The sequence below is a fragment of the Protopterus annectens genome, chromosome 12.part0 (assembly GCF_019279795.1).
Source record: "Protopterus annectens isolate FY-2018-M chromosome 12.part0, PAN1.0, whole genome shotgun sequence".
Classification (NCBI taxonomy): domain Eukaryota; kingdom Metazoa; phylum Chordata; order Ceratodontiformes; family Protopteridae; genus Protopterus; species Protopterus annectens.
Window position 1 is genome coordinate 95,839,741 of NC_056746.1, and position 27,281 is coordinate 95,867,021.

Here is a 27,281-nt window from a genome sequence, read left to right on the forward strand (position 1 = left end):
TACTAAGAACTTTAGGCTTTATTTATAGTTTTAACTTGTTTTTAGGTTGTTGCAGCAGGAGCTGGAGTCCTCTGTACAGATACTCTAGTGTGGGTCTTTGCTAGATGATCAGTAAATTCCTGAAATAAACAAAAACATGTTATTGTCAGGTGTGAAACCACAGTGGCAAGAGGAAATACTATGCATTATGATCAGTAATGCTATTTAATAGTCTTATAAAAAAAGAATCTGTACCAGCACAAACCTCATTAATGTAGTCAAAATATTCTGGTACATGTCAGAGAGGATAACGTAGTTATAAAAGACACACAGCACTACAGAACCCTGAATCAGCTAGACACCTGCCACATTACATGACAACAGGGTTTGCAGAAAAAGGGTTTGCAGAAAAACTACCCAGAGTAAGAATTCCAGAAAAGCCAGCCCTTGTAGCCCCCCCCCAGCATTTGAGTAGCATACTTATTTAAAAAAAATAAATAGAATTACTTGTGTACAAACAATTCCTAATTATGGGTCTTTAAATCCAATTAAAGATGAATTGCCACAAAATGTTATAATGGGGCATGACATACAATACTTAATAGGCATGCACGTCCTTTTTCTAAGGTGACTCTCTGCCACGGAAGGAAACTCTCTGCCACGGAAGGAAACCAAATTGCTAGTTTACCACTGGAAAACCTTTCAGATTTAACAGTTTGGTGTGGCTCTCTGGACATCACTAAATTTAATAACGTTTCTCAGGCCAGACTTGTTCTGGTCTGTCCCCTCTCCCATGCAGAGAAATGTTTACCTTGAAACTTCAGTATTTTCTAGCAATTATCTAAATTATGAAAGTCAGGCTAGAAAAATATTTTCTACTACCATATACCTCTTCGCCCCAATTGTATCAAAAAATCTTTCTGTACACAGATGGCTGAAATACTTACTGGCAAACAACCCTTCACTGCGTGCTCCAACTAGCATTCTGCACTTCAGAATACCAACATACAAATTTTCACCCCTCTTACCCACTGAAGTGATATCAAGATGGGGTGTATTAATTGCCTAGCTTTTTCTTAAGGCTTCTAGTATTTACCATTTAAAAAAAAAATCTTTAAGCCATACAGTAGCAAAAAGCTGTATAGCATTTTTACAGGATGTAGCAAAACTGACATGGCACAAGATATTAGGTGATGGTCTCATGTCTTAAGTATGGCCAGCATGTGTCATCTGCAGAAAAATGGCAGGTGTCTGACACCCTTTTACTAGGTACTGTGGCATTGACTGGAACAAGTTTGATTATGGTGAGAATGACGTTAAACAGAAGTGATGGTGTGAAGCTTGCCAATGGCTCTGATGCTCACCCTGGGGAAACACTACACTCAGGGTGTGTTAAGTATAAACCCTTAAAGCCTGGGGGGGGGGTATCTGCAAAGGTGGCAAGCAGACTACAGGCACATTGTCCTGCAGATCTGTGCAGGGGGACGAGTCTTAGAAAAACATTTGGCAAGTAATGTTTGCCACATTCATCAGGCTCTTAAAGGTAAACGGTATTCTACTATTAAATGCTCAAATTCTCCGTCCTTTTTCTCCCTATTTACTGTCCGATATAACACAGCATTTAAAATATTTTAAATAGACTTTCTCTTCACTAGAACAGTACCTTACTGTACCGTGGTAGTTTTACTTTCAAAAAACTTTTAACCTGCCATGGAAAAGCTTGCTGCAGTCTCCCAATTCACTGATGTCAAGGCCACTGAAAACAGGTAGTTTTCTGGACAATTCCCTCCCCACACAGACATCACCACAGCCGTCCTAATAACCCACCCATGCTGTAATGCCACAGCTCCCTGGTCCTTCCCCTAGCCATACAGAAAGCAAACGCTAGAACAAGGAAACTGTACACGAGTCAAGTCTCCTGCTGTGCCAATCACAGCAAGCAAGAGCTCAAATTATCCTTAGCACTTTGACAGCTAGGGAAGTTAGGTGTGACGAGGGAGGAGACAAGTCAAAGTAGTAAAATTTAGGCTTCACAAAAGACTGCAGTTTAGCCATTCTAAACAGAAACAGTAAAAAGCACTTTGAAAGTCTGTTTTGTGGCATGTGTGTTTTAAGTGGGGAGTGTCCATATTCATAAAGGACACCCACACCTCCAGGTTAGTAGCAACACATGAAGCATCAGAGACCATACAGGTGCAACTAACCATAGGCAAAACTGCTATACAACTGGTAGCATGTTACAGACCACCCTCCCAATCTCAAGAACCCCACTCAGCCTTCCTGAAGACATTGAAGGATATGAATGTATCACAAAATACCATCATACTGGGAGACTTCAACTACCCAAACATAGATTGGGTACATTATTCTAGCCCTAATACCCTAGCCCAAAGGTTCCTGGAATTCATAAATTCAAATGCACTGGAACAACTAGTCACCTCTCCCACTAGGGGAGATAATATACTAGACCTGATAATCACAAACATGGGGTCAAAATGCTCCACACCGGAAATATACCCCTCACTAGTGAGATCTGACCACAAACTAATCACCCTGGATATACATATCCCACCTCCATCCCCAGCACAAAAGACCACAGTGAAAAACTTCTCAAAAGCAGACTTCACTCTTCTTAAGACTGAGATGGTATCCTTTAAGCCCACTGTGCCAGTGGATACCACATCCCACAATGCCGAATCCTTCACAAATGCTTTCTATGGACATCTCCAAGAATGCATGGATCATGCAATCCCAAACAAATCCAAGTCCCTCTCCACCAAATTTAAGTGTCCTGTCTGGTGGACCTCAGCCATAAACAAATTGTATAACAAAAGAAGGAAGCTACTGCACGTCAGAGCGAAATCCCATGAAGGGAAAGACATCTCTGATCAACATTAGCAGCAAACTACGTTCTCTCATAAAAACATCCAAGGCAAACTTTGAGGACACTAAAGATAACCACAAGGCCTTCTTCGGCTAGGTTAGAAACCTGGGCGGAAACCCTCAGACATGCTCAGAGTTGGTTCACAACAAAAAATACACTGAACCCACAGATATTGCTAACATTCTGGCTGACTGGTTCAGTGCAAATTTCTCGCCTCCTTCACCCCCAAAAGAAGAAATACTTATCCCAGCTGAATGTAATCTCCCTGTCATCTCAGATGTCCAAGTGAGAACCGCCCTAAACAAAGCAAAAAACACAGCATCAATGGGACCTGACGGTATCCCGGGGTGCGTGTTACGTGAACTCCAAGAGGAGCTAAACCCACACATAAAAATGTTATTTAACCTTAGCCTTACTTCGGGATATGTACCTGAACACTGGCGTACAGCAACAGTGGTCCCACTCCACAAGGGGGTGCCTCTACAGACCCTGGAAACTACCGCCCCATAAGCTTGACTAGCCTGGTCTGCAAAGCTATGGAAAGAATCATTACGGAACTCATAAACGAAGACATAGACGCTTGACCCCACCCAGTTCGGCTTTGTAAAGGGCAGATCTTGCCTTTTAAACCTGGTTGACTTTTTCGAAACAGTCACTAGAGCCATTGATGAGGGCAAAGCAGTCCATGCAGCATACCTGGACTTGGCTAAGGCCTTCGACACAATACCCCACTCAGGCATCATAGACAAGCTAAACAGCTTAAAAGTAAACCCTTATGTCACTAGATGGGTTGCAAACTGGCTAAAGGACAGAACCCATAAAGTTAAAATCGCTGGAGCAATGTCAGACTCAAAGCCAGTCACAAGTGGTGTCCCACAGGGATCTGTCCTGGGACCCCTCGTTTGGCATTTATTTCTCAGATGTTAAAGCAAACATGGGAGGGCTGTGGCTGACAAAGTTCGCAGATGACTGCAAACTAGGCGCCATAGTCGATACACCAGCAGATACACATCCTACAAAAAGGCCTCACTGAAAAGGACAACTGGTGCCGTAGTCACGGCCTTAAACTAAATGCCAAAAAATGTATAGTCATCCCTTTTGGAAAAAACAAAGTACCCACAAATTATCACAGACAGCAACCCACTGAGTACGGAAAAAGTAATCAGAGACCTAGGGACCCAAGTAGACAGCGACCTCTCATTTGACACCCACGTTGCCAAAGTGGTTAGAAAAACATTCCACCTTGCACACCTCATCATGAAGGGTTTCACATCCAGATCCAAGGATGTCATTGTACCCCTATATTCCTCCCTCATCAGACCCATGATTGAGTACAATGCCCCATTTGGTATGTACCTCACCCGGCACTTGCAACAGCTGGAGAGACCACAAAAGTACCTCACCAAAAGGATCAAGGGTCTCCAACAGATGTCTTATTCTGCAAGACTAAAGAAACTTCAGCTCTATTCAGTAGCATACCGCCTGCTCAGAGGTGATCTCTGCCTGACGTACAAGGCCATGTCCAATCAGGATCTGATGGACATGCTCCACCTCAAAAAATCCAAATCCATCAGGACCACGAGAGCTAAAGACTTAAACCTCGGCACAAGTATGAATAGGACATGCTGGAGGGATAGATTCATAACCCAGAGGCTTCCCATGCTTTGGAACAGGATCCCAGTTTGTATTAGGCAGAGCCCCTCACTGACTCTCTTCAAGAGAAATCTTGATGAGTGGATGGGAGATCGTAAGTTTACCCCAGGGGTCACATCTGTGTCACTGCTAGACAGGGGCACAGTAAACTAATTCTATTATATAAGGGGACCTTCACTGTGTCACTACTAGACAGAGGCACAGTATTCTAGATTTATTCTGTACATTTTTGTACCATTTCATGGGGTGGCAAAAGCCACATCACTATGGCTAGGCTTACAAATGCCCCAGGGCAGATAGCCTAGTACTATACTATGAAACTATGAAGTAATCACTGAACAGTATGAAATGTTACACTGCTGTCTTTCAGTTTTAAGTATGCATGAAAAATCAATGCAGTGAGAGGAGCTTTAGTAAGAAAGAGGCCTGTGTGATGCAAGTTTTTACAGATAAGCACTGCATTGTGGGATACCAAGAGACAGACTAAACAAATCAGAATTACTTCAAGATAGCAGACCCAGAAATTACACACACACACACACATATATATATATATATATATATATATATATATATATATATATATATATATATATATATATATATATATATATATTTAAAAACCTGTAAATAATCCCAGAGTGATGTTAAAATGTAGGAAACACTAAAACATAGGAAACCCCAGCTTGCCCTCAGCCCTGGACATCTGATAAAGGCCAATAATTACTACAGAGAACACATTTTAAAGGGTTATTTACTGGAACAAGGCATTTTATCCGAGACAGTAAGATCGTTCTTGGGAAGAGCAAAGGCCTGTAGGTCATTGGAGAGCAGAAAAGTTTATATAAAAATGACATCTTATAGTATCCAACGTGGACAACTGAAAATCCAATCCAGCTAGGACAGGAGTACTTGCTTACATATTTTAAATACATATACACTTATTTGTGCATCTATACATAGCCATCCACCCACAACCCTTTTATCCCATTCTTGCATATGGGGCCTGGGTGTCACCCCCAACAGTGACAAACACGCAAAAACAAGCTAAAAGTAGCCTCTGGCACTTGTCATCTTACCTTTCATGGCAGGAGAAAACATGAGATTACATCAATGTTAAGTTTTATTGGCAATATGCCTTATGATCCAAGTCCAGATCATACCAGCTATGACATACGAACTTTCAAATCCAAAGTTATTTGATTTCACAATAACTCAGTTCCCTTCCAGTGCAACTATGGAAGTTTACACTTTAACATACAATGGGCAGAGCCTAAGCCTTCTGAAATGCCCTCATGTTTCAAACAGGTATTCATATGATGTAAACAAACCATTTTTACAGTCGTAGCATTCATTACATAAGTGATGTACAGGATTTAAGTCAAAGTGAATAGAAAATATTGTGAATGGTTAACTATCTCAGTAACCACTCAAGCTACATGCATACAGTCATCAGCATTTAATTCAACCATCCAACAGCTTTCATGAGAGGCTAAGCAGTTCTGTCTATGCTACTTGGTTGAAATATTTAGAAAAACATGAAATGTACGACAACACAAATACACAATTAATCCCTTTATCTACACTAGACAGAAATCAAGTTATGTTTGCAATTATGTCAGCTTTGAGATGAAATCTACTTTGCAAGTAGCATGTTTTTCAAATTTTCAAATGCAAATATGAACAAGTAATTTTATGCTCAAAGGCATCAGTAGGATGCAACTGCAGAAGCAGCTGGAGCAGTCACTCAGCAGTAATGAATTAATGGCATCCCAGCCACTTTGGCAAGTCACACAATCACAAAGATTTTAAGACTTGCTGCAAAATCTGTTCCCTGTCAATAAACTTTGAAGTAATCCTGGACTGTGCTATATACTTTATGAAAACATGGGTATACGTCTACCCAAATTAAAAGCAGTTGTTTGCAGAATCCAGCATATCACAAAAATGAAGACTGATTAGGTTTACTACACCAGGGATGAATTCTCATTTGAGCCCTCAAGTCAAGCAGTGCTGCTTTCTGTGCCAGTTACTCAATTACTTATCTGTAAGCACAATAAGCCGTAATGTTACCCACCAAACATAAAAAGCAAACAAGCAACTTTAACCACCCAAGTCCTCTCCTGCAAACTCCACAAATTAGGCTTCACTAGACAGAACATGCTTTCTCAGTGTGTGGTCCTAAACAGTGGACTTCTTAAAATGTTTTCATTCTGCATACCCAATTTTCCAATTGGGGATAAAAGACTCTAGGATAACGCAACTCCTACTCTTATAACTTGTTTCTGCCCTACCTATGAGATTCTCAGCATGCAATCTCTTAAGCCACTTTGGATATATCGTGGCTTATCAGTTATTCTAACTATTGCTGTGTTTCTACTGACTTTTTACCTGCAAAGCAACTCCAATATTTACACGGTACACAATTTGTCATTCTGTAAATATGTATCAGTTCTGTTTACCCCAGGCTGAGACTGAAATATCCAGGATCAGTTGTCTGCCTTGGTTAACAAAACAAAAATAAGCCAACAAGTTTTGCTATACACAAACCACTTTAATTTACTGGAAAGGAAACTGCAAATTAAGAGCACTGATCTTACCTGGTATGGAGATTTGGTAAACACGGTCTCCTTCCAGAGATCTGGAGTCAGGTAGCTGTACGTTTTAGAGATTGCATCAAACGTGGCCTTTGCTGAAAGACAAAGCACATAATTTTAGCCATAGTTACCTATAAACTGCCACATCAAAGTGATGCTTCCCCAGCACACACATCTGGCAAATTCAAACATCCTACATTACACAAACATCGAGAAATTGAATTCCATTACACAGCTACAATACAGCCAGGCCATGGATTGTGGAAGTTTAGCTCAGCTGTATAGTTAAGACACCACACCAGAATAAAGCTATGGCTTGCTGATTAAAGTAAATTAACTCCTTCCCCTTTCCACAGACCTCCACATATGATGAGGAATCTCACATGGCTGACCGTTACTACCTATTTAATTCCCCTGAGAGACAAACCTCAGACCACTTTCCACTCTGGGGCAAGAGTGGAGCCAGGAGTGGCACAGTCATACACCGTGCAGGATCAAGGTAGTCCATGTTTCCATCTGCCCAGCATGGCTATGAGCACTGCATTGTGCTTGCTGTGATGGGACACATGCATTCACCAGCACATGTTGGCCTTTACTTCCCTTTGCCACGCTTGTGCATTATGGTTGTTTCATGATTTAGCCTGCAGATCAAAAGCAGCACTTTCAATCAGATAGTGTTTTAAGACTGATTCTATCTGCTCACATTACTGAAGATAACTTAAAAAGGTAACAGTACTCAAACACTGGTCATCTTGAGCAAAAAAACAAAAAGAAAGATCCAAGCTGTTCTACAAGCACGTTTACCAATCTGGTACCTTGGCAATTTGCCTGTATGCTTCTAGAACAGCTTGGATCCTTTTATTTGGAGTTGGAGTTTTACTATATCTTAAGTAAAACTCTGTTCTTACTCCAAGGATGACGAAATTTGGGCATTTATACAGCAACACTTGTTAGTAAGAACACCAAAACAGCCTTACCAAAATTCCCTAACGTAGCTGTGCAGCCTCTGGCAGAAGTGTAGCAATCATCAATACCAGCCATCATCAGTAATTTCTTCGGCACAGGGGCAGAAACAATACCGGTACCACGTGGTGCTGGAATGAGACGCACCAACACAGAACCACAGCGACCAGTCACCTACAATTGCACAAGAAGAACTCAATACCAGCTTCAACATGGTTTTACACACCAACATACTCATACTATTTGTTTCAAACACAAAGCCATTGCTAACAAGACCCTAGTATACTGAATATTTAACAAAGAACCATAAGCATTTTATTTTGTGGGCCCATTCTTAAAGGAGAATGGAAGACTCTGTACATCAGCCACAGCACTGGTAGTTCATAGGCGATTACTAGACTAATGGCACAACAGCCTTTACAAACCTAGCCAATAACATTCCAAAACAGACAACAGACTTGAAATTGTTCTAAAACTATTGTTAAACCACACCGCAGGTTCTTAAACAGGTTATGCAAACAGATGAATGGACTGGCCATAAGATACCCAGTAATTCTCAGGTGCAATTCTGCCACTGAGAAACTATTCTGCTCTGGTTCTCATCTCCCACACAATAAAGACAACGACAAGCTAAAATACTCAAAGTGCTCAACGAGGAAACGAGCACGTCTTACACCCCCTACTGGTGAGATTATGCAGGTCCCACCCCCAACATGGGAATTTGTATTGATACAGGCCTAATACACACACAAATACACGAGTACAAATATACCAGTGTAAAAATAACGCAATATGCCTGCATATTCGTATACACACAAAATACATCAGTAAGTTGCATCTAGCTAGATCTACACAAAATACATCAGTAAGTTGCATCTAGCTAGATTACAGACACCCATATGGACACATACACAGGACAAAACCTATTTGTGCACTTCGCAAGATCAAATCCAGTAAAAAGTACAGGGCACAACTTACAGCTTGTGGGCCAACCTCAGTTTTGCGGAAGGAGGACTTCTTCCCCGGACCCCCTACTCTGCCTACAAAACTTGCAATATCCAACAAGCAGACATTCGAAAAGAAATTGTTACTGGCATCACCCAGCCCCCCCCCCCCATTTTGTGTACACACACGTTATTTGCATCACTCACTCTGTTACACACACACCTTGGCAGTTAAACCTGTGAAAGACTTCAGACTTTGGGGACCTACCAACAGAGTGACACGCTCACTGGGCAAGATTTGGAGGCACTTGTCAATTTCAACACATTATCTCACAGCTTAGGGGCACATGCTATTTTACTTAAGGCACAACACTGGTACATTACACACCTGCAATACTTGGTTCACCATAAAACCACACACAACTGTAGAGTTCACAAAGGAACAGGTATGCCACACAAGGCTTATCTGCCGTGCAAGTGATACTCCTTTAATTTCTCTCCCGAATAACGACAATTACACCACCAAAATTAGGTGTAAATGAGCAGAGCTGGGAGAGAACAAATACTACCTTGCACTTCAAGTAATGACACGTTACTTACACAAGTCCTACACAAGTCAGCAGTTTGCTGGTTACTCCACAGCTCCCTTAGCATATACCTGGAAACATCTAGCTGCAGTACACTTCTGTTTTAGATGGAGAATGCGGCATACACCTGGAAACATCTAGCTACATTACACTTCTGTTCAAGACTGAGAAAGCAACAAGTATTTGAAATGTCACTGCATTCGACGCTGGAGTAACACCACACACAAAGTCGTTACTGACCATAACCTAAACTCACTGCATTGAGTAGGCAACAATGTAAAGAGATTAACAAGAAGCTGAACATAAGCCTGTCAAAGATGTAATATAAATGCAAGACAAAAAATATAAAAAATGACCACAAATCTATATCAATGTGCATATAAACTCACACATACACAGAAGATAAGTTAGCCTAGCAAGAAGCATCAGCTCTAAATGAACTGTAATGAATTTACTGGGTAATGCTACTTGAAATGTGACTAGTAAAGTCCATTTCCGATGAAGTCTCCCTAAACTGCAGAGATGAAAGCTCTACACAAAGCGGTCTTGGTTTTTTGAACAGGCTCACCACAAATTACATGGAATATGAAGGTTTGATTAATGTAGCCAGACTTAGAAAGGTGAAAGTTAAAGGGCATCCCCTCATAAAACACCATTACCGGGGGTGGGGAGAGGTTGTTACAAGGGTGGACAAGGCTCCCGAGTTAGAAGGGGGAAGGCAATTAGTGCGGCAAGCAGAAGAATGTGAAAACAAAACCCAATGCCCAGATATGCCACTAACTCATGTATTTAGAATATTTGCATTACTTGAAACACAAGGGTACTCTAATAGATGGAAATCGGACTGTATCAACAGTTAAAAATGAAGACAGATGAAACAGCATGCACAAACTCGAACCAAGTATCTTGCACAAAAAGCATACTTTTAAATGACTGCCTTGAAAAGTCTTTAAAGGAAAAAATAGGAAATTCTCAACCATCTCTTGAAAAACAACCTTATATCCCCCACCCAATACAGTTACAAACCTAAATACAGTACTAAAACAGTCTTAGTTTCATTAACAGTCAACCAACACCGGAACAAATGATCACCTAAGAGCTAGCCTCTCAATCCATACCTAGTTCATTAGTTACCTCGTCAACTGTCAGGCAGTTAAATGGCATAATGAACCATCTTCTCTACCTCTGTTGAATCTATTCTTATAGATCAGAAACCAAATGTTCTTGCAAACTTAACGCTTAGTACAAACTTGATGAAAGCAAGCAGGAACCACGCAAAAGTACTGGTGGCTTACCTTACAAGGTACAGTATGAGGTTTACCGATTTTGTTACCCCAGTAGCCTCTCCTTACAGGAACAATGGATAGTTTAGCCAGGATGATAGCACCTCGAATAGCAGTGGCAACCTCCTTGGAGCATTTGACACCAAGACCAACATGTCCATTGTAGTCTCCAATTGCAACAAAGGCCTAAAAGCAAAGACAACCTCAGATGCATAAAACAGAAGAATCCATACAAAGTTACAGTATGTACAAACATTAATGTGCTAGTGGGAGAAGGGAGATTAAGCCTTCCTAGTGCACAGGCCCCTCCAGAATATTCCATTAAGTCGCACACCCCAGTCCAGTCAGATAATTACTACTCAGAACTCCCTTCCCCCAAGCAGAAGGGCATCATGCAGCCACCCTGCAACAAAAACTCACATGAAGTAACCACTTAAGGTCACATCTAAATTAAACAAAAAATTCTAGTATACCAGGGGGGGGAGCCTCATCCCATCACTCAGAATTGGTCTGAGAATGCGGCAATGCCACCTGCAAAAGTGCAAAGGCCAGAGCAGCTACAAAACCAGCTTGCTTTTTCTGGGGGGGGGGGGGAGACAGCGAGTAGGTTACAACAATGTTCTCATACAAGTTAAGTTTATTCCCATACACCCCCCTCCCATGGATGAAGTGTGCAGGTCCAACAAAGGAACCCTGTGTGAATGGTACAGAACATAATGTTAGGCCATCCAACAATAAGACACTAGATGGTTTGCTGACTGACTGACAAAAATATGAAAATATTTAGTGAGTAAAGCTGTACCTTAAACCTGGTACGCTGACCGGCACGAGTCTGCTTCTGCACAGGCATAATTTTCAGCACCTCATCTTTCAATGAGGATCCTAAGAAGAAATCGATAATCTCAGACTCCTACAGATAAAAAGAGACATTCAAGAAAACTCTCAATAGGAAGAAACAGGTTATGCATGCAATGGTAACCACACCCACACAGAGAAACACCATACAATTCTAACAAATCGCATGCATGTTAGATTAGCCAGGCATAAAGTCACTAAACACTAATATTAGGAGGTTATCAATCCGCTGGTAGCCAAATTCACCTTGAATGTTTGTTGACAGAATGCCTGTGATTACCAGAGTTCCTCACTTCTTGGTTTGTACCTGCCAAAATAGTCCCATACTTCCCAACTGGACAGCTGGCCTTGTGGAACCACTCCTGCGACGTGGGACAGCTCTACCTGCACACCACCAACATGTGAGCTCAAAAGTCCTCTTCCCCTACCATACACAAGGGCACACCTACAACAGGTAGGCCAGAAACTCGATTCCTAAGCACAACATGTTTAACTATATCCCAGAGGTCTCACTCAATCCCAAAATAGTCCAAACCTGTTTGGAAATCTGCATCTCAGTCTCAGAAAGGATTTTTTCCTAAAGCTACATGACAAGCTAAACATGTACAGTTTAAACTTGTCCGCCTACAATTTTACATCATAGGTTGTCTCTATTAAGCCAGGAGGCTAACCTTAATAGCTTCTTTTAAGAATTCATTAATTTTACAGTTCCACAAACTGGTAAATACACCCACATTGTCAGCAAAGTGCATAAACATAACCAGCAAAATCAGATAACCTTATTATTGAAACCATCCATAGCTGCACAGTCAAGCTCTTATAAAATGTGAGGGTTTGAATATTACTGTCACAACCAATGAAATGGCCATCTAGATTCGCTCATACAATAGTACTCTTGTCTGCATCTTGGGGAAAAATGTCTTCCAATATTAGTGCTCCCACCCTCAAACACACATTATGAATTTCTTGACCCCCCCCCCCCCCCCGGAATTACTGCAATCAACTTCTGGACAACACAGGCAGAATTTTCAATTCGGGGAGGGATTTCTGACTTAAGCAAACAGCTGACATAAAATAGGACACACACAAAGCCACCAATTTAAGCAAAAACAAGCGGTCTTCAGCACACACAACAGGAAAGGTCAGGTGATAAAGGGAGCGCTTATACTTGCACCAATTTTCAAAGTATGGTTTACAAGATAATGGGTAACTGCAATCAGTACTGTAGCTAGAGTAGAGTGTTAGGGGTTGGTGTAAAAAAAAAAAGTCTACAGTGCAATACCGGCATTTAGACTACAAAAGTGACCAGAAACAAAGCACAAGTCACGCCTGTAGTGTACAGTGAGTGGACAGCACCACCTGCTAGCTACACATCTGTCTGCCTACTTACTGGATTTCTTAGCTTGGTTAGTGTGCTGATACGACACCCTTTTCAGCCACTTCCCAAGCCAAGTGGCAGTCAAAACATTTCAAAGAAAATTCTGGGTAATACGTAATGCACACATGCATTTGAATTTTATACAAAAATCAAATCTTTAAAACCACAGGCCAAGACAGACATGACCGAAAAATGACATACACCATGTTCAAAATGTAGAGCACAGAAGGACCTGGAAGTTAATGGCTTGGGTTAGGAAGGCCATTTTCACACACGATGATGCTAATTTTCAATTTAGAAACGTTAGTTGTGACAAGGCAAACCATTCTTCAGCTAACTTGCATACTTTAATTGCAGTTACTACAGTGATATGTACATCACTGCTGATCTGCATGTCACTACAGTAAGCTGATGCTATTTAATCCCCAACTCATCTCGTACCCCCCCCCCCATCCCAGTTACTTTTTTTGTGGTTACAGCACTTCACTTTCAATGGTTCCCCATTAGGTGATAACCACACTACTGCTAAGTGCCATAAAAATTAATCCTTAAGGTTCAGTGCAACCCCCAAGCCCCACAGTACTGTTAGCGCCACTTAAGTGTGTTAAGGGACAAGATAGGTTTGAAACATCCAACATCAGAAAACAAGACCCCCCCCCCCTTTGAAGCAGGTGGGTCATGTAAAGGAAGGTGGTTCATGTGAAGTCAGAGGCAAAAATCAGAAGGATGAGAACATTTTTAAAGCCATTGAATTGCTGCAGTTATTGTAAAATGTAAAAGTTTGCATGGTTGATGCAGTTTCTTTGTTCAGGAAGAATGATACACCAACTGCTATGAAAATGGTCTCCCAGCACTGTAAATAAAAATTTGTTTGCACACCCTGAAGTTTTGTTCCTGACTGAAGGCATACAAGGTAAATTCCTAATGTTATTTATTAACGACTTCAACAAGAGTAACTCCTGGTGACCAACGTTTCTCCCACCTATGTTTCCTGGGTAGCTGAACATGGCCTTCTGGCAGTGTTCAATATCACAAAGTGGTGGGGAAGGCCACGTAGATGGCTCCTGCAGACAGCTTCTGGGAGAGAACACAACTGGCATATGCCTCTCCCCCAAGTACCTCATTACCATTCAGCACAGCAGTCCAAGGACAGTTGCTTCTGGGAGAAAACACAACTGGCATATGCCTCTCCCCCAAGTACCTCATTACCATTCAGCACAGCAGTCCAAGGACAGTTGCTAAACTGGGGAAAGATACTGTGACGTGCACTCTACAACACTGGGTCAAATTCATAAAGGTGACAAAGTGAAGTTTACAACAGGACACTTATGCACACTGGATACAGGTTCATAGGAAAAATGTTTATTAAGTTCAAACTCTTTAATGCAATATTACATACAAAGTAATCAGAAATGGAACTAAACCCTTAAGCTCACATTTAAAATGGTGCTCCCAAAAATCATAAGATCAAGGATACGCATTAAAAAAATTTGCAGCTACAATATACACCTCTCTCCAATAAGGGCTGGGACAGGGTCATATTCTGGCTCCCCTAGACCCCTGCACTGGAAAAGCAGGTCTAGCTGTTGGGCACCCACAACAGGTAGTTAGACAAATTAAATGAGAACTCAAGAGATTAGACTTATGAAGTCACAATGACACACCTGCAATGACAGTTTTAGTTCAGTCACATGTAGAACCAATACCAACCCACATTTAGTCTACAGTGGCTTAAATTTTCCCAAGCTACCAGATACTTCACACCATATTAAAAAGCTGTAAGACAAAGGGAATAAAGAGCCTCTGGGCAAGTTTCATTCATTAGCCATGTCTGCTCTCCAATACTGGTAGATAAAGTCAGCCATGGGTCATTTCCCTCTGAGTGAAGGAGCACGGTAGTCTCTCCGGCATTTAAAGGGCCATGGGACCCTTCATTACTCTTCAGAGCAGCACATCCTCTGGAACCACAGCCACTCTAAAAACTGCCAACCACTGACACTTCCCAGATCCTTGAAAGTTATCACACCAAGAGATCTGAACACAAAATGAAGGGAGTTGAGATCCTTTCTAGACAATGACAAGAAGGAAACTTTACACCAACCCTGGCTTTTCCCCTCTCACCTTTCCAACTTGCTTTTATGTACTCAGAGGAAGGAATCGTTGAAAGATCTATTCATAAACAGTGGCCTGGAACTCCTGGCCAACTCTGTGCCAGCACAAAGCTAACAGCTCATAAGGCTAGTGTCCACTGCTCTAGCAAAGCCATTCACAGCACTGTACATGGGGCTGGTGGTCTGTAGGACAACTGCAACGAAGTTGACAAATGGGAAGACACGGTATTGTGTGGAGCCAACACGTTTCTTCAATTTCTCCATGTGTATGAGGTAGTACACAAGTATAACATCCACTTTCACAGCCTGTCCATGGAAGACTTCCTAGCTAGGAGTGCTCAGGCTCTGACTGAGACCCAGTAGCAACTTCATAGCAAAAGACAAACAAAATTTAGTACAACAGTCTTTGGAAAGTCAGATCTGTTGCCATCATGTCCAGGCTATTTCCAATGATGTCATCCACCAGTACAACCACTCCACGATTACAACCTACACAACAGATTATCTCAGGCAGGATATGCTCAAACTCAAGGGGGATGGCTCTAGAGGCAAACTGACTTTTTGATCTGCATTTTCTTTCACTTTGGTGTACACGGATGCATGGATCACAGGCATCAGAACTGCCACATCCCTAATGCCAGGGATAAGGCCCATGATCCAAGCCTTGCTGAACAGAGCTCAAACAAGTTAGACAAGCAGAAGCCAAAGACAGGCCCAAGTCCAGAGGTCAGAAGGTTATAGATGCCTTAAGCCGGGGACCCTCAGCTATCGAAGAAACTTACGAAGACACTAAACCAACATTAAGAAAGGTATCTACCCCAGAGGTGGTCAAAGCAAGATTGTCAGACACCAGTGGCTCTGTTGATAAAGTAGATTTGGTTGGGCATTTACATCAATGCATTCTCGAAAGTGGAAGTCACTGGGAGAAAAGGGTCTTGAGGAGCAGAGTTAAAAGTAAGCCGAGAGAAAATGGGTCCAGGGGAAACATGAATTATGGCCAAGAAGGTGCTCTGAAACCAATTATGCTAGCAAAGATGGAGACCAGATCTGCTGCACCTTGTAAAGGAGACCTGCCATATCTTTTCTGTGGTCAACTCCAACTTGTCTGGTACAAGTGTACAAGGACTACAAGACACAATGACAGGTGAAGATGCAGGACTGCAAGACACAATGACAAGGTGAAGATGCATGAAAGTGCCAATTCCCAAGTCCTAAAAATCAGTCTATGGGGGAGGACTCCTCTTAAAAACAGTCTCTGATGTGGCTTCTTTCAACAGCCAAAGCATACCACTGATGCCGTGGTCCTGATGCAGTGGTACGCTTCCTTTTCCAGTCAGCACTGGGTTTTCATGGCAGAACGCCCTTCTCCAAGGTTAGCTTTCCTCTAGAAGCCAAGATGACTTGGGAACGGATGTAGAAATACAAACCTCTAGTTCACCTTACCCAACTCATAGTGGCACCTGTGCTCCAACAGGACATGAATGACATACAAACAAAACTACTTGTCTAAATGCACAAGAACCTTTGCCTTTGTTCATCTTGTAATGAAATGTAAAAGGAACAAAGCCAGCTAAAAATATCCATTCTAAAAGCCACAAAATAACCCATTCTTCACGAGTAGTGCCAGAGGGCTGGGTGGGTCAACCTGCCAAATAAACCCCAACAGCAACCCCCCCCCCAAAAAAAAAAAAAAAAAAAAAAAAAAAAAAAAAAAAAGATCCTGACAAAAACAAACAGTCACACAACCAGAAGAGGAACTTAAGCCCCAAAGTAGTCCAGGCTGTCTACTTTTGTAGGTCTCATGTCCCAAGCCCCTGCCTAAATTACCAGGGGTAGCAGAACTGGTCAGAGAATTGGTATGCATGACTAGGTTTAAAAAGGCCCCAGTGGTCACTGGCTTGGCACACCTGTGAGCCATAAAGCAGTCACTGCTTTGCATACTTTCAACATTTGCTCTCAGAAGCCACAGAGCCTACAACTCCCAAGAACATCTTAGCAGTGTCCACTTTTAGTCCAGGCATGAGAAGGGAAAGCTGTGTACCACAGGATGAAGACTTCCTATGGACAGGCCGATGCCACATACATAGTACACTAGGCACCATGCAGATGAAGCCTTCTGCACACCTGTTCTATGTCTGCATAGCTACAGACCTCTTGGCAGGCTCATACCCTTCATGAGGATTTGCACCCCCTCCTCTATCTGGGAAAGATACTACAAAAGATTCTGTACCATCTACATCACAGCCAGGCCTCGTTCCACTACACCACAAAGTTTAACTTTCATAGTGTAATGCACAAAATTTTCCAATCCACTCCCTACAGTTTGTTCCCATTTGTTTGCTACTAAATTTTCTAATACAAGCATTTCCATCCTACATACGATGTTATGCCTTAAGATGACTAACTCCATCCCTCCTGACAAGGCATATGAAAATTAAAACCAGACAGCTGATTAGATTAACGAGAGTTCTGTTCTAAAGAGGTAAGCATGACAGTTTGAACGGACATCTAAAACAACATCTATTAAACTAGAAATGCATTATCTTTCAAGTTTGACTGTATAATGTAACATGGACTAAATAGCAAAATTTTACCTTGATGGGGAGGGAGAAGAGATAAATTTCTTCCAGAGATTTAATTTTCATGTCTTTGACAAGCCGGCCAAGCTTGGTAACTGGCACCCACTGCAAACACAAGATTAACAGATTAACCACGAGTATTCACAAACCATTATGAAATTAAAAAAAAAAAAAAAAAAAAAAACACAATTTCAAGACACCCATTTAAAAGTTTTGTTAGGTATGTTAACCCACTGCATCCTCCCCATCGTTGTTTATGTTCAGTAGGGCAGAGGAGCTGAAGCAGCACTTAAATCTAAAGTAGAAGCATTATCCCTCAAGGAACAGAGAGCTTTTTCACAATTTCCAATGCCAGACTCCAGTCACCTTGTTCAGGATGTGAAGTGGTCCACTATTTCAAGACAACATCCACATTACAGACCTAGATGTCACCCACAGACACACATCTTTACAGACCTTATGTGCTGGTATACTTGGGACAACTATTTATTCAGCTGCACCCAATCATGCTTCACCCATACTACTGTTTCAAAATTCAGCTTTAGATACAAGGGAAATCAAAACGAAAACTGTAACCCTAACTCAACCGTAAGAGTGAGAAGGTTCATTCATACAACAGAATTAGGCACCCATACAGTTAAGACTTTTCAGTCACTCAATCCTATATTTTGTCTTCCTCAGTGTTAAGGTGTACCAGCCATCAACCTACATTTTTTCACTTTTTTGTGGTAAGCTTATATAGATAACATGCACCAGCTGCTATCGGTAGTCTTAAATTTAAAACTGGACACAGCCTAAAAGACTGGACCTTAAAAGCTCAAGATGCAGGAACCTGCATCTTTTAGAGAGAAAAAGGTGTTCTTGCATCACACCTCTCCACTTTTGTTACATCACTGCACACCAATTAGTAGCATTCCAACTACAACCCTTGAGAAAGACAATATAGCATTAATCTGAGCGGTGCCAAAAGGCCAAACTACTAAAACCAATACTTTACAAGGAAGCCACACACCAGATTCTGTGGCCAGCCACAAATTCATGACATGGGCCTCGCATTCAAGTTCTTTAACAAAAACATGTGCTACAAGCATACATCTTACTCCTTTCTTTCACAGGAGTTTGCAACTGAAGGTACACGTTTACATGTTAACCACACAACTGTATCCACCAGTTTTTAAAGACTCCATACCCTCCCACTTGTGTACAAGCTGTGAAACTGGTGTGAAATTGGTGCACCTTATTGCTGTAGCACAGGACCAGATTCAGGCCTGCTGAATCTAGCTTTGTATAACTTGAGCACTGATCCAGGCCATCTTTTTTGGAGAAGGTTCCCCTGCACCCTAGTAGCAGGAGTGTGCAGTTAGAACTTGTCTGACTGAAGAATACTGGAACAGGGCTCAGTTTTGAGTTTTCTGGTTAATTGGGTAACTTTTTTAAAACCAGACTGTTAGTTTTCCATTGTTTTATATAAAAATTGCACTTTATTCATCTGCTTTTACTGTATTTGTGTTTCTTTCTACTTTACTAGGGGCATAGACTACAACTCTGAACGGAGATATTTAACAATAAGCATCTTTATTTATTATTATTTTTTTATTGTATCTGCTTTATTTTCTGGAAAAAAAAAACTTTTATACACACACGTTTCCTGCCTTTCTAGGCTAGAATAGTCCAGTTTTCAGGTTAGTGCTGAATTCAGGGCTGTGTTACAGATCTCTGTATTTGCCCATACCTTACTTGGACAGAAGGAAGTTTCTCTGTTCACGTGTCGGAGAGGGGAGCTTTGAGTAGCCTACCTGACCCTGGAGGAGTGGTTTCAGGTCAGAAAGTAGTAGTTTATTGGCCATTTTGGGCGAACTTCTCTCTCTCATTTCCCTGCTATAAAAAACGCATTTGTCTGGTTTTGTGCGCCGGGCAGCACCGGTTAGCTAGGGTATAACTATTCCCGGCTCCACAAAGTCTCCTCTTCAATTTTTCCCTTGGAACTAGACAAACTTTCAACTTAAGCACTCAAGCCATTCATTTCTCAGCCCGGCACTTGCTCAAAGCTCATAGCAAGCACTTATAAACCCTAGCACTACAGAAGGACAAGGTTCTCTATTAGACCTTACCAGCCATTCAGTAAAACAGTTTACTGTACCTATCCAGGCATGTCCAAAGGGCAGTTTCAGGTGTACTATCCAGTCCAACTGGTGAATCTGGGCATTTTGAGGCAATGTAACAACTGCCTCATGTACACAGACAACCCTCTCCTCCCACCACCAAACACTAATACATGCGAGAGATGCAATTATACAACCAAACTGGAGGCTAAGCTCTCTCAACCCAAGACTGCTTCAGACCAGTCAAGAGAAGGGAAATACTGGCATCACACCACCAGTCTCACACAGACCCATTAAACCAGCACCAGTAAAAAACACACAAATACACGAAAACATACTCGGAGGCTCTAAATAAAAATCTGCAAAAGCAACAGAGCCCTCCAAAGCAGACATCCAAGCAACCTCCACCCCCCAACACAAACCATGAAACACATACTTAACAAAACCAGTGTGCCATGCAATCACAGCCCTCAAGGCAAAACATATCCAACATACTAATAGGTAACTCTATAGTCAGGCACACTGACGTCCCACTCACTAGGCTGAATAAGAAGGTTACTGTTAGCTGCCTGTAGGGTGTCAGGATCCGCCACATAACACAAGCACTCTGGTCACTCCAGAACAAGTACAAATATTACTCTGTCATTGTCCATGCTGGTGTGAATGACCCGAGTCATACCTCCCTGGACTACATGAAGAGAGACATGGAAGAGCTCTCTGATCACATAGCCCAGGCCAGTATGACCCTGACTAGCTATAACTCCTACCATACATTTCGGCCACAGAACCCGGACCGAAATACAAAAGGCAGGGGAGTATCCATATTCATTAAGGATACCCACATCTCCAAGTTAGTGGCACAGCACAATGCTTCAGAGATTATCCATGTGCAACTAACAGGTAAAACTGCAATTCTAATTGCAGCTTGCTACAGATCACCCATGTCCCAGGACCCCCCATTCCACATTTCTGGAAACACTGGGTAAGATAAAGGTCCTACCAAACGCCCTAATATTGGATGATTTCAACTACCCAAACATTAACTGGGAGAGCTACAAATACTAACTCCCTTGTCCAACATTTCCTAGAATTATAAACTCAAACGCCCTGGAACTGGGGCAACACTCCCACCACAGGTGACAACATACTGGACCTGGTCATCACCAACATGGGCGACCGGTGTTCCACACCGGAGGTCAACTCCTCGCTGGTTAGATCTGACCATAAACAAATCAGGTTAGATATCCACATTCCACCCCCCAGACAAGGAAACCACTGTGAAAAACTTTAACAGCAAACTTCACGTTACTCAAAACAGAGGTGGAAAGTTTCAAAGCCCCCATGCTAAAGGATAACGCTGTCCAAGCTGCAAAATCATTTACTAATGCATTCTACGGGCACCTACAAGAATGCATGCATCGTGCTATCCCAAGCAAAACCAAGACTCACTCCTCCAAGAAAAGGAAACCAGTCTGGTGGACCCCTACCATAAACAAGACATACAATAGGAGGAGGAAACTAGTACAGAAAAGACTAAAATCCCAAGAAGGGAAGACATCCCTGATCAGTATCAGCAAGAAACTATGATCCCTCATAAAATCGTCCAAGTCAAGCTTTGAAAGAAAATTTGCCAAGGACTCCAAAGAGAACCATAAGGCATTCATTAGCCATTAGCTATGTCAAGAATCTAAGTGGCAATGCTCAGATCTGCTCGGAGTTGGTGCACAATGGCACAAAATACACTGAACCAACCGATACTGCCAACATCCTGGCAAACAGGTTCAGTGCAAACTTCACCCCCTCACCCCCAAAAGAGCCCATAACCATACCAGAAGAATGTAGAGCCCCTGAAATCACAGGCATTCCGGTTAAAATAGCCCCCTCCAAAGCCAAAAACACAGCATCAATGGAACCAGACAGTGTCCCAGGCTGAGTCCTACACGTGCTCAAAGACTAATTGACCCCTCACCTAAACACACTGTTCAAACTCAGCCTCTCCACAGGCTACGTACCCATAGAGTGGCACACAGCAACAGTTATTCCGCTCCAAAGGTGGAGCCACAACAGACCCCGGGGAACTATCATCCTATAGGCCTGACTAGCTGTCTGCAAGGCTATGGAGCGCATCATCATGGAACTTATTAACAAAGACATTAGGAACCTCCAAACACTGGACCCTACCCAGTTTGGCTTTGTTAAGGGCAGATCATGCCTCCTAAACCCGGTGGACTTCAGGACAGTTACCAAGGCTATAGACAAGGGAAAGGTGGTACACAGCCTACCTAGACCTCGCAAAGGCCTTTGACACCCTTCCCTATTCTGATATTTTAGACAAGCTCACCAGCCTGAACATAAACCCCTATGTCACAAGATGGGTTGCCAATTGGCTCATGGACAGAGCCCACATGGTGAGAGTTGCAGGAGCTAGGACCGACTAAACCGGTCAGAAGTGGCGTTCCCCGGGGCTCAGTCCTAGGACCCCTGTTCGGCATATATTTCTCAGAGGTACAGACAAGCTCAGGAGGACCATGGCTGACCAAGTTCACAGACTACTGCAAATTAGGGGTTATAATTGACTCACTGGCTGATGGACATCCTCCAAAAGGTCTCACTGAGACAGATACCTGGTGTCAAAATCATGGCCTCAAGCTAAATGCCAAAAAGTGCATAGTTACTCCCTTTGGAAATAAAGTACCCACAAACTAATCACATACTCCACCTTTATCCCCTCGAGCCACACGCTCAGGAATCTAAACCTCACCACAACAATAAATAGGACGTGCTGGAGGGATAGATTCCCGTCCCAGAGACTTCTCATGCTTTGGAACAAGATTCCAATCTACATTAGGCAGAGCTCCTTGCTAGCACTCAAGAGAAACCTTGATGAGTGGATAGGAAACAAACTTTACCCCGGGGTTCACTTCAGTGGCTCTGCTGGACAGAGGCACAGGGAACTAATCTAAGGGGGCGGCGAAAGCCAACACATTCTGGCTAGGCTTATAAAATGCCTTCGGGCAGATAGCCTAGTACCTACCTATGAGCCTAAAACATTCAGCTTAGTTTTATCATAACAGACTAAAGCTGGTAAAAAAAAAAAAAAGGCAAAGATGCCTAGACTTGTCACTGCACTCAAGTTTTATAGCGAATATAAACCACTCCTGTTCTTCAGAGATTTCTCCAATAAGTAGTGTCAACTAAAACATAAACCCTTGCTTACCACAGCCAAGATTCATCTCGTCACCAAAAACTACAGGTAACCACATCTAAACTACTTTCTAGCCAATGTCTTGCAGTCATAGTAAAAATTATTTCGGAAACAAAGAACAACAGGGCATGGCAGTGCTGGGACCTTTACGTCTGGCAGGAAAATGGCACTGAAGGCTGTCATAACACTAACCCACCAAGGAAAACCAGCAACAGAAACCAAAGCAGAATAGTAGTTAAAATGCAGAAATAAGCAACTAATCACAAGGTCACTGCAAACACGGCCGAATGATTCGAGACAATAAAGACTCTAAATAAAACAGCAGTTTAATTCTCACTTAGAATTTGGAATTAGCACTTTCATCCTGTTTAATAGGACTTCTTCAGATTCAATTAAACCAAGCTGGCCAACTTCTTTTTTAGTTTCTAGAACCAGGAAATTACACCATACTTCTCTAAAAACACTTGTGGCAAAGAATAAAATCAACGAATTTTTTTTTTTTACAACAATGAAAGCTTCCCTTGCAAAAACCATAATATACTTGAAGTGGAATAATACAAAAAAATATTAAAAAAACATGAAAATGAATTATAATAAACCACTTTCAAAAGAAACGCGTTATATTCTATAATACTGGCTTTAGTGCAATAAAATCATTAAGTCATGGAGTATCACTCCTTAGTATATTCCAGCTCTTTATCACATCTTTTACCACAGGAGAATAAGGGCAATATTTCAAAACCACAGCTCTACTAAAATTATTTTCAGATGTATTTAGTGTACAGGGGTAAAATCCGTTCCCAATAAAGGTTTGTACAAAGTGCAGTCAATGGTCTCTCTAATAAGTTTCTGGGAGTACCCCCCTTTCAAAAACATACTACCAACTGTACCCAATTCTTTAACCACTTTATTGGTATAGTCAGAGGTAATTCTTGCTGCCCTAATACATTGTCCTTTAAGTTTGCTTTTTCTGTGAAGGGGGATGACTGCTATTAAATTCCAAGAAAATACCTAGCCCCAAGCTGAAGCAACAAGACAGCCGTATTTGAGATGAATTTGCACAAATCAGTCCAAGACTTATTACAGTTCACTAAACACCAGTCCTACAATAAACATTTCAAGTTGTACTCATCTTATTACACAAACAAAAACAGGCGACAGTTTATGCAAGTAAGATTTATCAATTATACAGCCTATGGGGGGGGGGGGCTTACTGGTCCGTTTAAAAGGTAGATGGGTACATTAAATTACATGCATTTAAAACTCTGGATGTTTTGCAGTGAATTCTTATATTCCAGAATGCCGGTCTAGCCTGTCACTCACCAAAACCACACTCCAGCATGCATGAAAAATGTTGGTGATGCTTCAACACTACCAAAGGATACAATTTCCATTACAGCACTGAACCCATATCTGAATTTTATGGTACGCTTGTCCACAGTAGCAGCTGTCATTTCCCCACCAGTGAGAAGGGTCTAGCCCACCTCTACCACTACTACACAACTAGTTGAGATTTGCTCCTGAATGAAACCCAAGTGATAAACTTACTACTGCCACTGCTTACTTCAATGAAGGCTACACCCAACAACCCCTTTAAACATTTAGGCTTGCTTCAGTCACCTCATTCATGACCTTTTGCCAAAGGAAAATGTCCTGCCATGAATTCAGTCCTCACTGAAGCACAGTCTTATTTTTATGAAGACTGCTAAAATTCAGCCAAGATATTCTCTTGCACACAAAAGGAAAGAGCTAAAGTGCACTGACAGTGCCACCTGTATCACATGATACACTGCCCACCAAAGCCGAATCTAAGAACCAGTTTCAATGAAGCAATTTGTTACATTTCTGCAAAAAGTAAAGGGCCCCATTTCACATTCAAACTGATGGCCCATCCTACAGCTTTCCGCAGTTCATCCATTTTGACAATTCAGTTAAGTGTAATCAGCACATTTTCCTTGATCTCTCCAACCTATATCCTGCTTACAAATCCGCAGACACTCCCCTGCAAGTATGTAAAAGCATTCGTCAACAGCCTCCACTAAAAATCCAGTCAGACTTTCCCGGTAAGCAAATGCCAAACAAACAGATATTCACTTTATTCTTTGTACGTACTTTAACTGTCCAATGGAAATAACCCAAGATCATGGTCATGTTAAAATGACTTAAAATTTTCAAAATTTGCCAATGGAAACAGGGATCACAGGACTACTAGGCAGCTTCTGACCTAAACTGCTCTCACTGAACATATCCATGAAAAATGCGTACAGACCAACTTTGGGATGTGGGCACCCAGCAAAACGCAAGACAGGGAGAATGGAAATTCTACACAGAAGGTATCATTGGATGGAAATTCAGAGTAGCAAGCCGTGTACACTGCTGCAATGTTATGGTGCCCACCACCAATACCTAGTTAATCAACATCACTTTTCTGTAGTTAGCACAGCTCACATTACTATATGTGCAGAAACCCCACTGGCTAGCCATCTTAAACTAAAGCTACCACATCTCATACCTGAAAATGAGTGCGCTCTTGGGCATTTTTTCATTTGGCTTCAAGCCAACTAAATGTTACTGTACTGATGTTGTCAACTACTTCTACTGCAGGAAAGCCAGAATTCACACAAACATTGCAAACTAATGTTACTAAATGGCTTCAGATGAATTATGCATTGTTCCATGCAACTAAAGGTAGTTTTCAATCATTTTTTCACGACCTGACAACACTGCTTGATAAGTGAATTTGCTCTCGGTGTTCAAAGGGCATACCTAATAAAAGGGAAAATACATACAAGCAAGCAAAAATGGGCATACCAGTGTTACAGACTGCAATCATGTCAGCGCTTGTCAGCCAATGCTAGGCTAAAATACAGAGTTCCATATTGTACAAGGGTGGCTGGGCAAAGGCCTCAATATGCAGAATCTTACAAACACAGCGACTTATCAGAAGTAATTTTTATTAAAAGCAAACAGTTTTCTTAAACCTTAGAATTATGTATACAGTGAGAAACAAAACCAGGTAAAACAAAACTGAAAATGCAGCTAACAGCTTATTTACCTCTTTGTCATCAGCCTTGCCACCCCGTGGTCCACGACCTCTCCCTCTACCCCTTCCTCGACCACGTCCACGACCACGGCCACCAGGGCCAAAGCCCCCACGGAATCCTCCTCTACCACCGGCGTCATCCGCCATTTGCTATAAAAACAGATAAATATTAAAATCTTGAGGTCTCTGTAAAAGGAAATATTAAACATTTAAGTACAAGGCATGACTCTGGTAGTATTGCTTTGTTTTACATTAAATGCTGTAAACTCAAAAACATATTCAATAGTAGGTCTCACACAACCACACACAGTCAACTATAACAATACTACAATTAAAAATAAGATGTTAAGACTTTTAACAGGTTCCTTTGCCACAACGCCAACGCCTTTAGAACGTGCAGAAGTGTGAATCCTTGTGGGCAAAGATTTTAACACAATCCAAAAACTGATCAAGATTCTACATTAAACAGTTACTGTCAACACCTATATATAGATAACAGTAGTATGCCAATTACTCCCTTATCTTTTCCATCTAAACAAATTTGCTTCAGTAAAAATGTCTTGGCCACTCAAATGGGATAATTTGGTGGGGTATATTAGTAAAGAAACAGGCAAGGGGTGTGGGTATGTGTGGGTGTTAATCAGGGATTAATTTAATGTCAACCTCTGTCTGGCAACATGGGGGCCAGACTCGGGGTGAAGCTGAATTTCCCATCCAATAAGAAGGGTTCGTTTGGACTAGGGTCAGGGATGAACTCTGCTTCACATAGAGTTTATTCCATAGCATGGGGCTCCTTTGAGACACATCAATCTCCAGCAAGTACTCTGTCACAAAGTTCAGGTCCTTGGATCTAGTGTTTCGGGTCCATCAGAGCTGGATCCGAGAATGCCTTCTGCTAAGAATAGTTAACCTCTCAATAACCTGTAGTAGACAAAGCACAGGGATAGGGTCTTAAGGCGATCTGTATAGGACAGGGTATTCATAGCCTGGATTTGCCTGAAGAACTTTTGAGGTCATTCTAACAACTTTGCCTGGTTACCCAAGGGGACACTATACTCGATGGGTCTGAGAATGGCCGAGTAAAGTGGTACTAGAACTTCCTTGGACACAGATGCCAT

The 27,281-nt window shown here is 41.9% G+C and overlaps 1 protein-coding gene and 1 non-coding gene across 2 annotated transcripts; both read right to left on the reverse strand.

The window, feature by feature from the left end:
- RPS2 (ribosomal protein S2) lies at positions 1–26,313 on the reverse strand. The gene is made up of 7 exons (XM_044089113.1): positions 26,176–26,313; positions 17,829–17,918; positions 11,693–11,800; positions 10,903–11,076; positions 8,091–8,250; positions 7,117–7,208; positions 1–119 (listed from the first exon to the last, which is right to left on the reverse strand). The coding sequence occupies exons 1-7, from the start codon at positions 26,308–26,310 to the stop codon at positions 42–44; spliced, it is 837 nt and encodes a 278-aa protein (XP_043945048.1). The 5' UTR covers positions 26,311–26,313; the 3' UTR covers positions 1–41.
- On the reverse strand, positions 9,442–9,578 carry LOC122817458. The gene has a single exon (XR_006367275.1). It is a non-coding gene; the product is annotated as a small nucleolar RNA SNORA64/SNORA10 family (small nucleolar RNA).
- Positions 26,314–27,281: the final 968 nt, after the last annotated feature.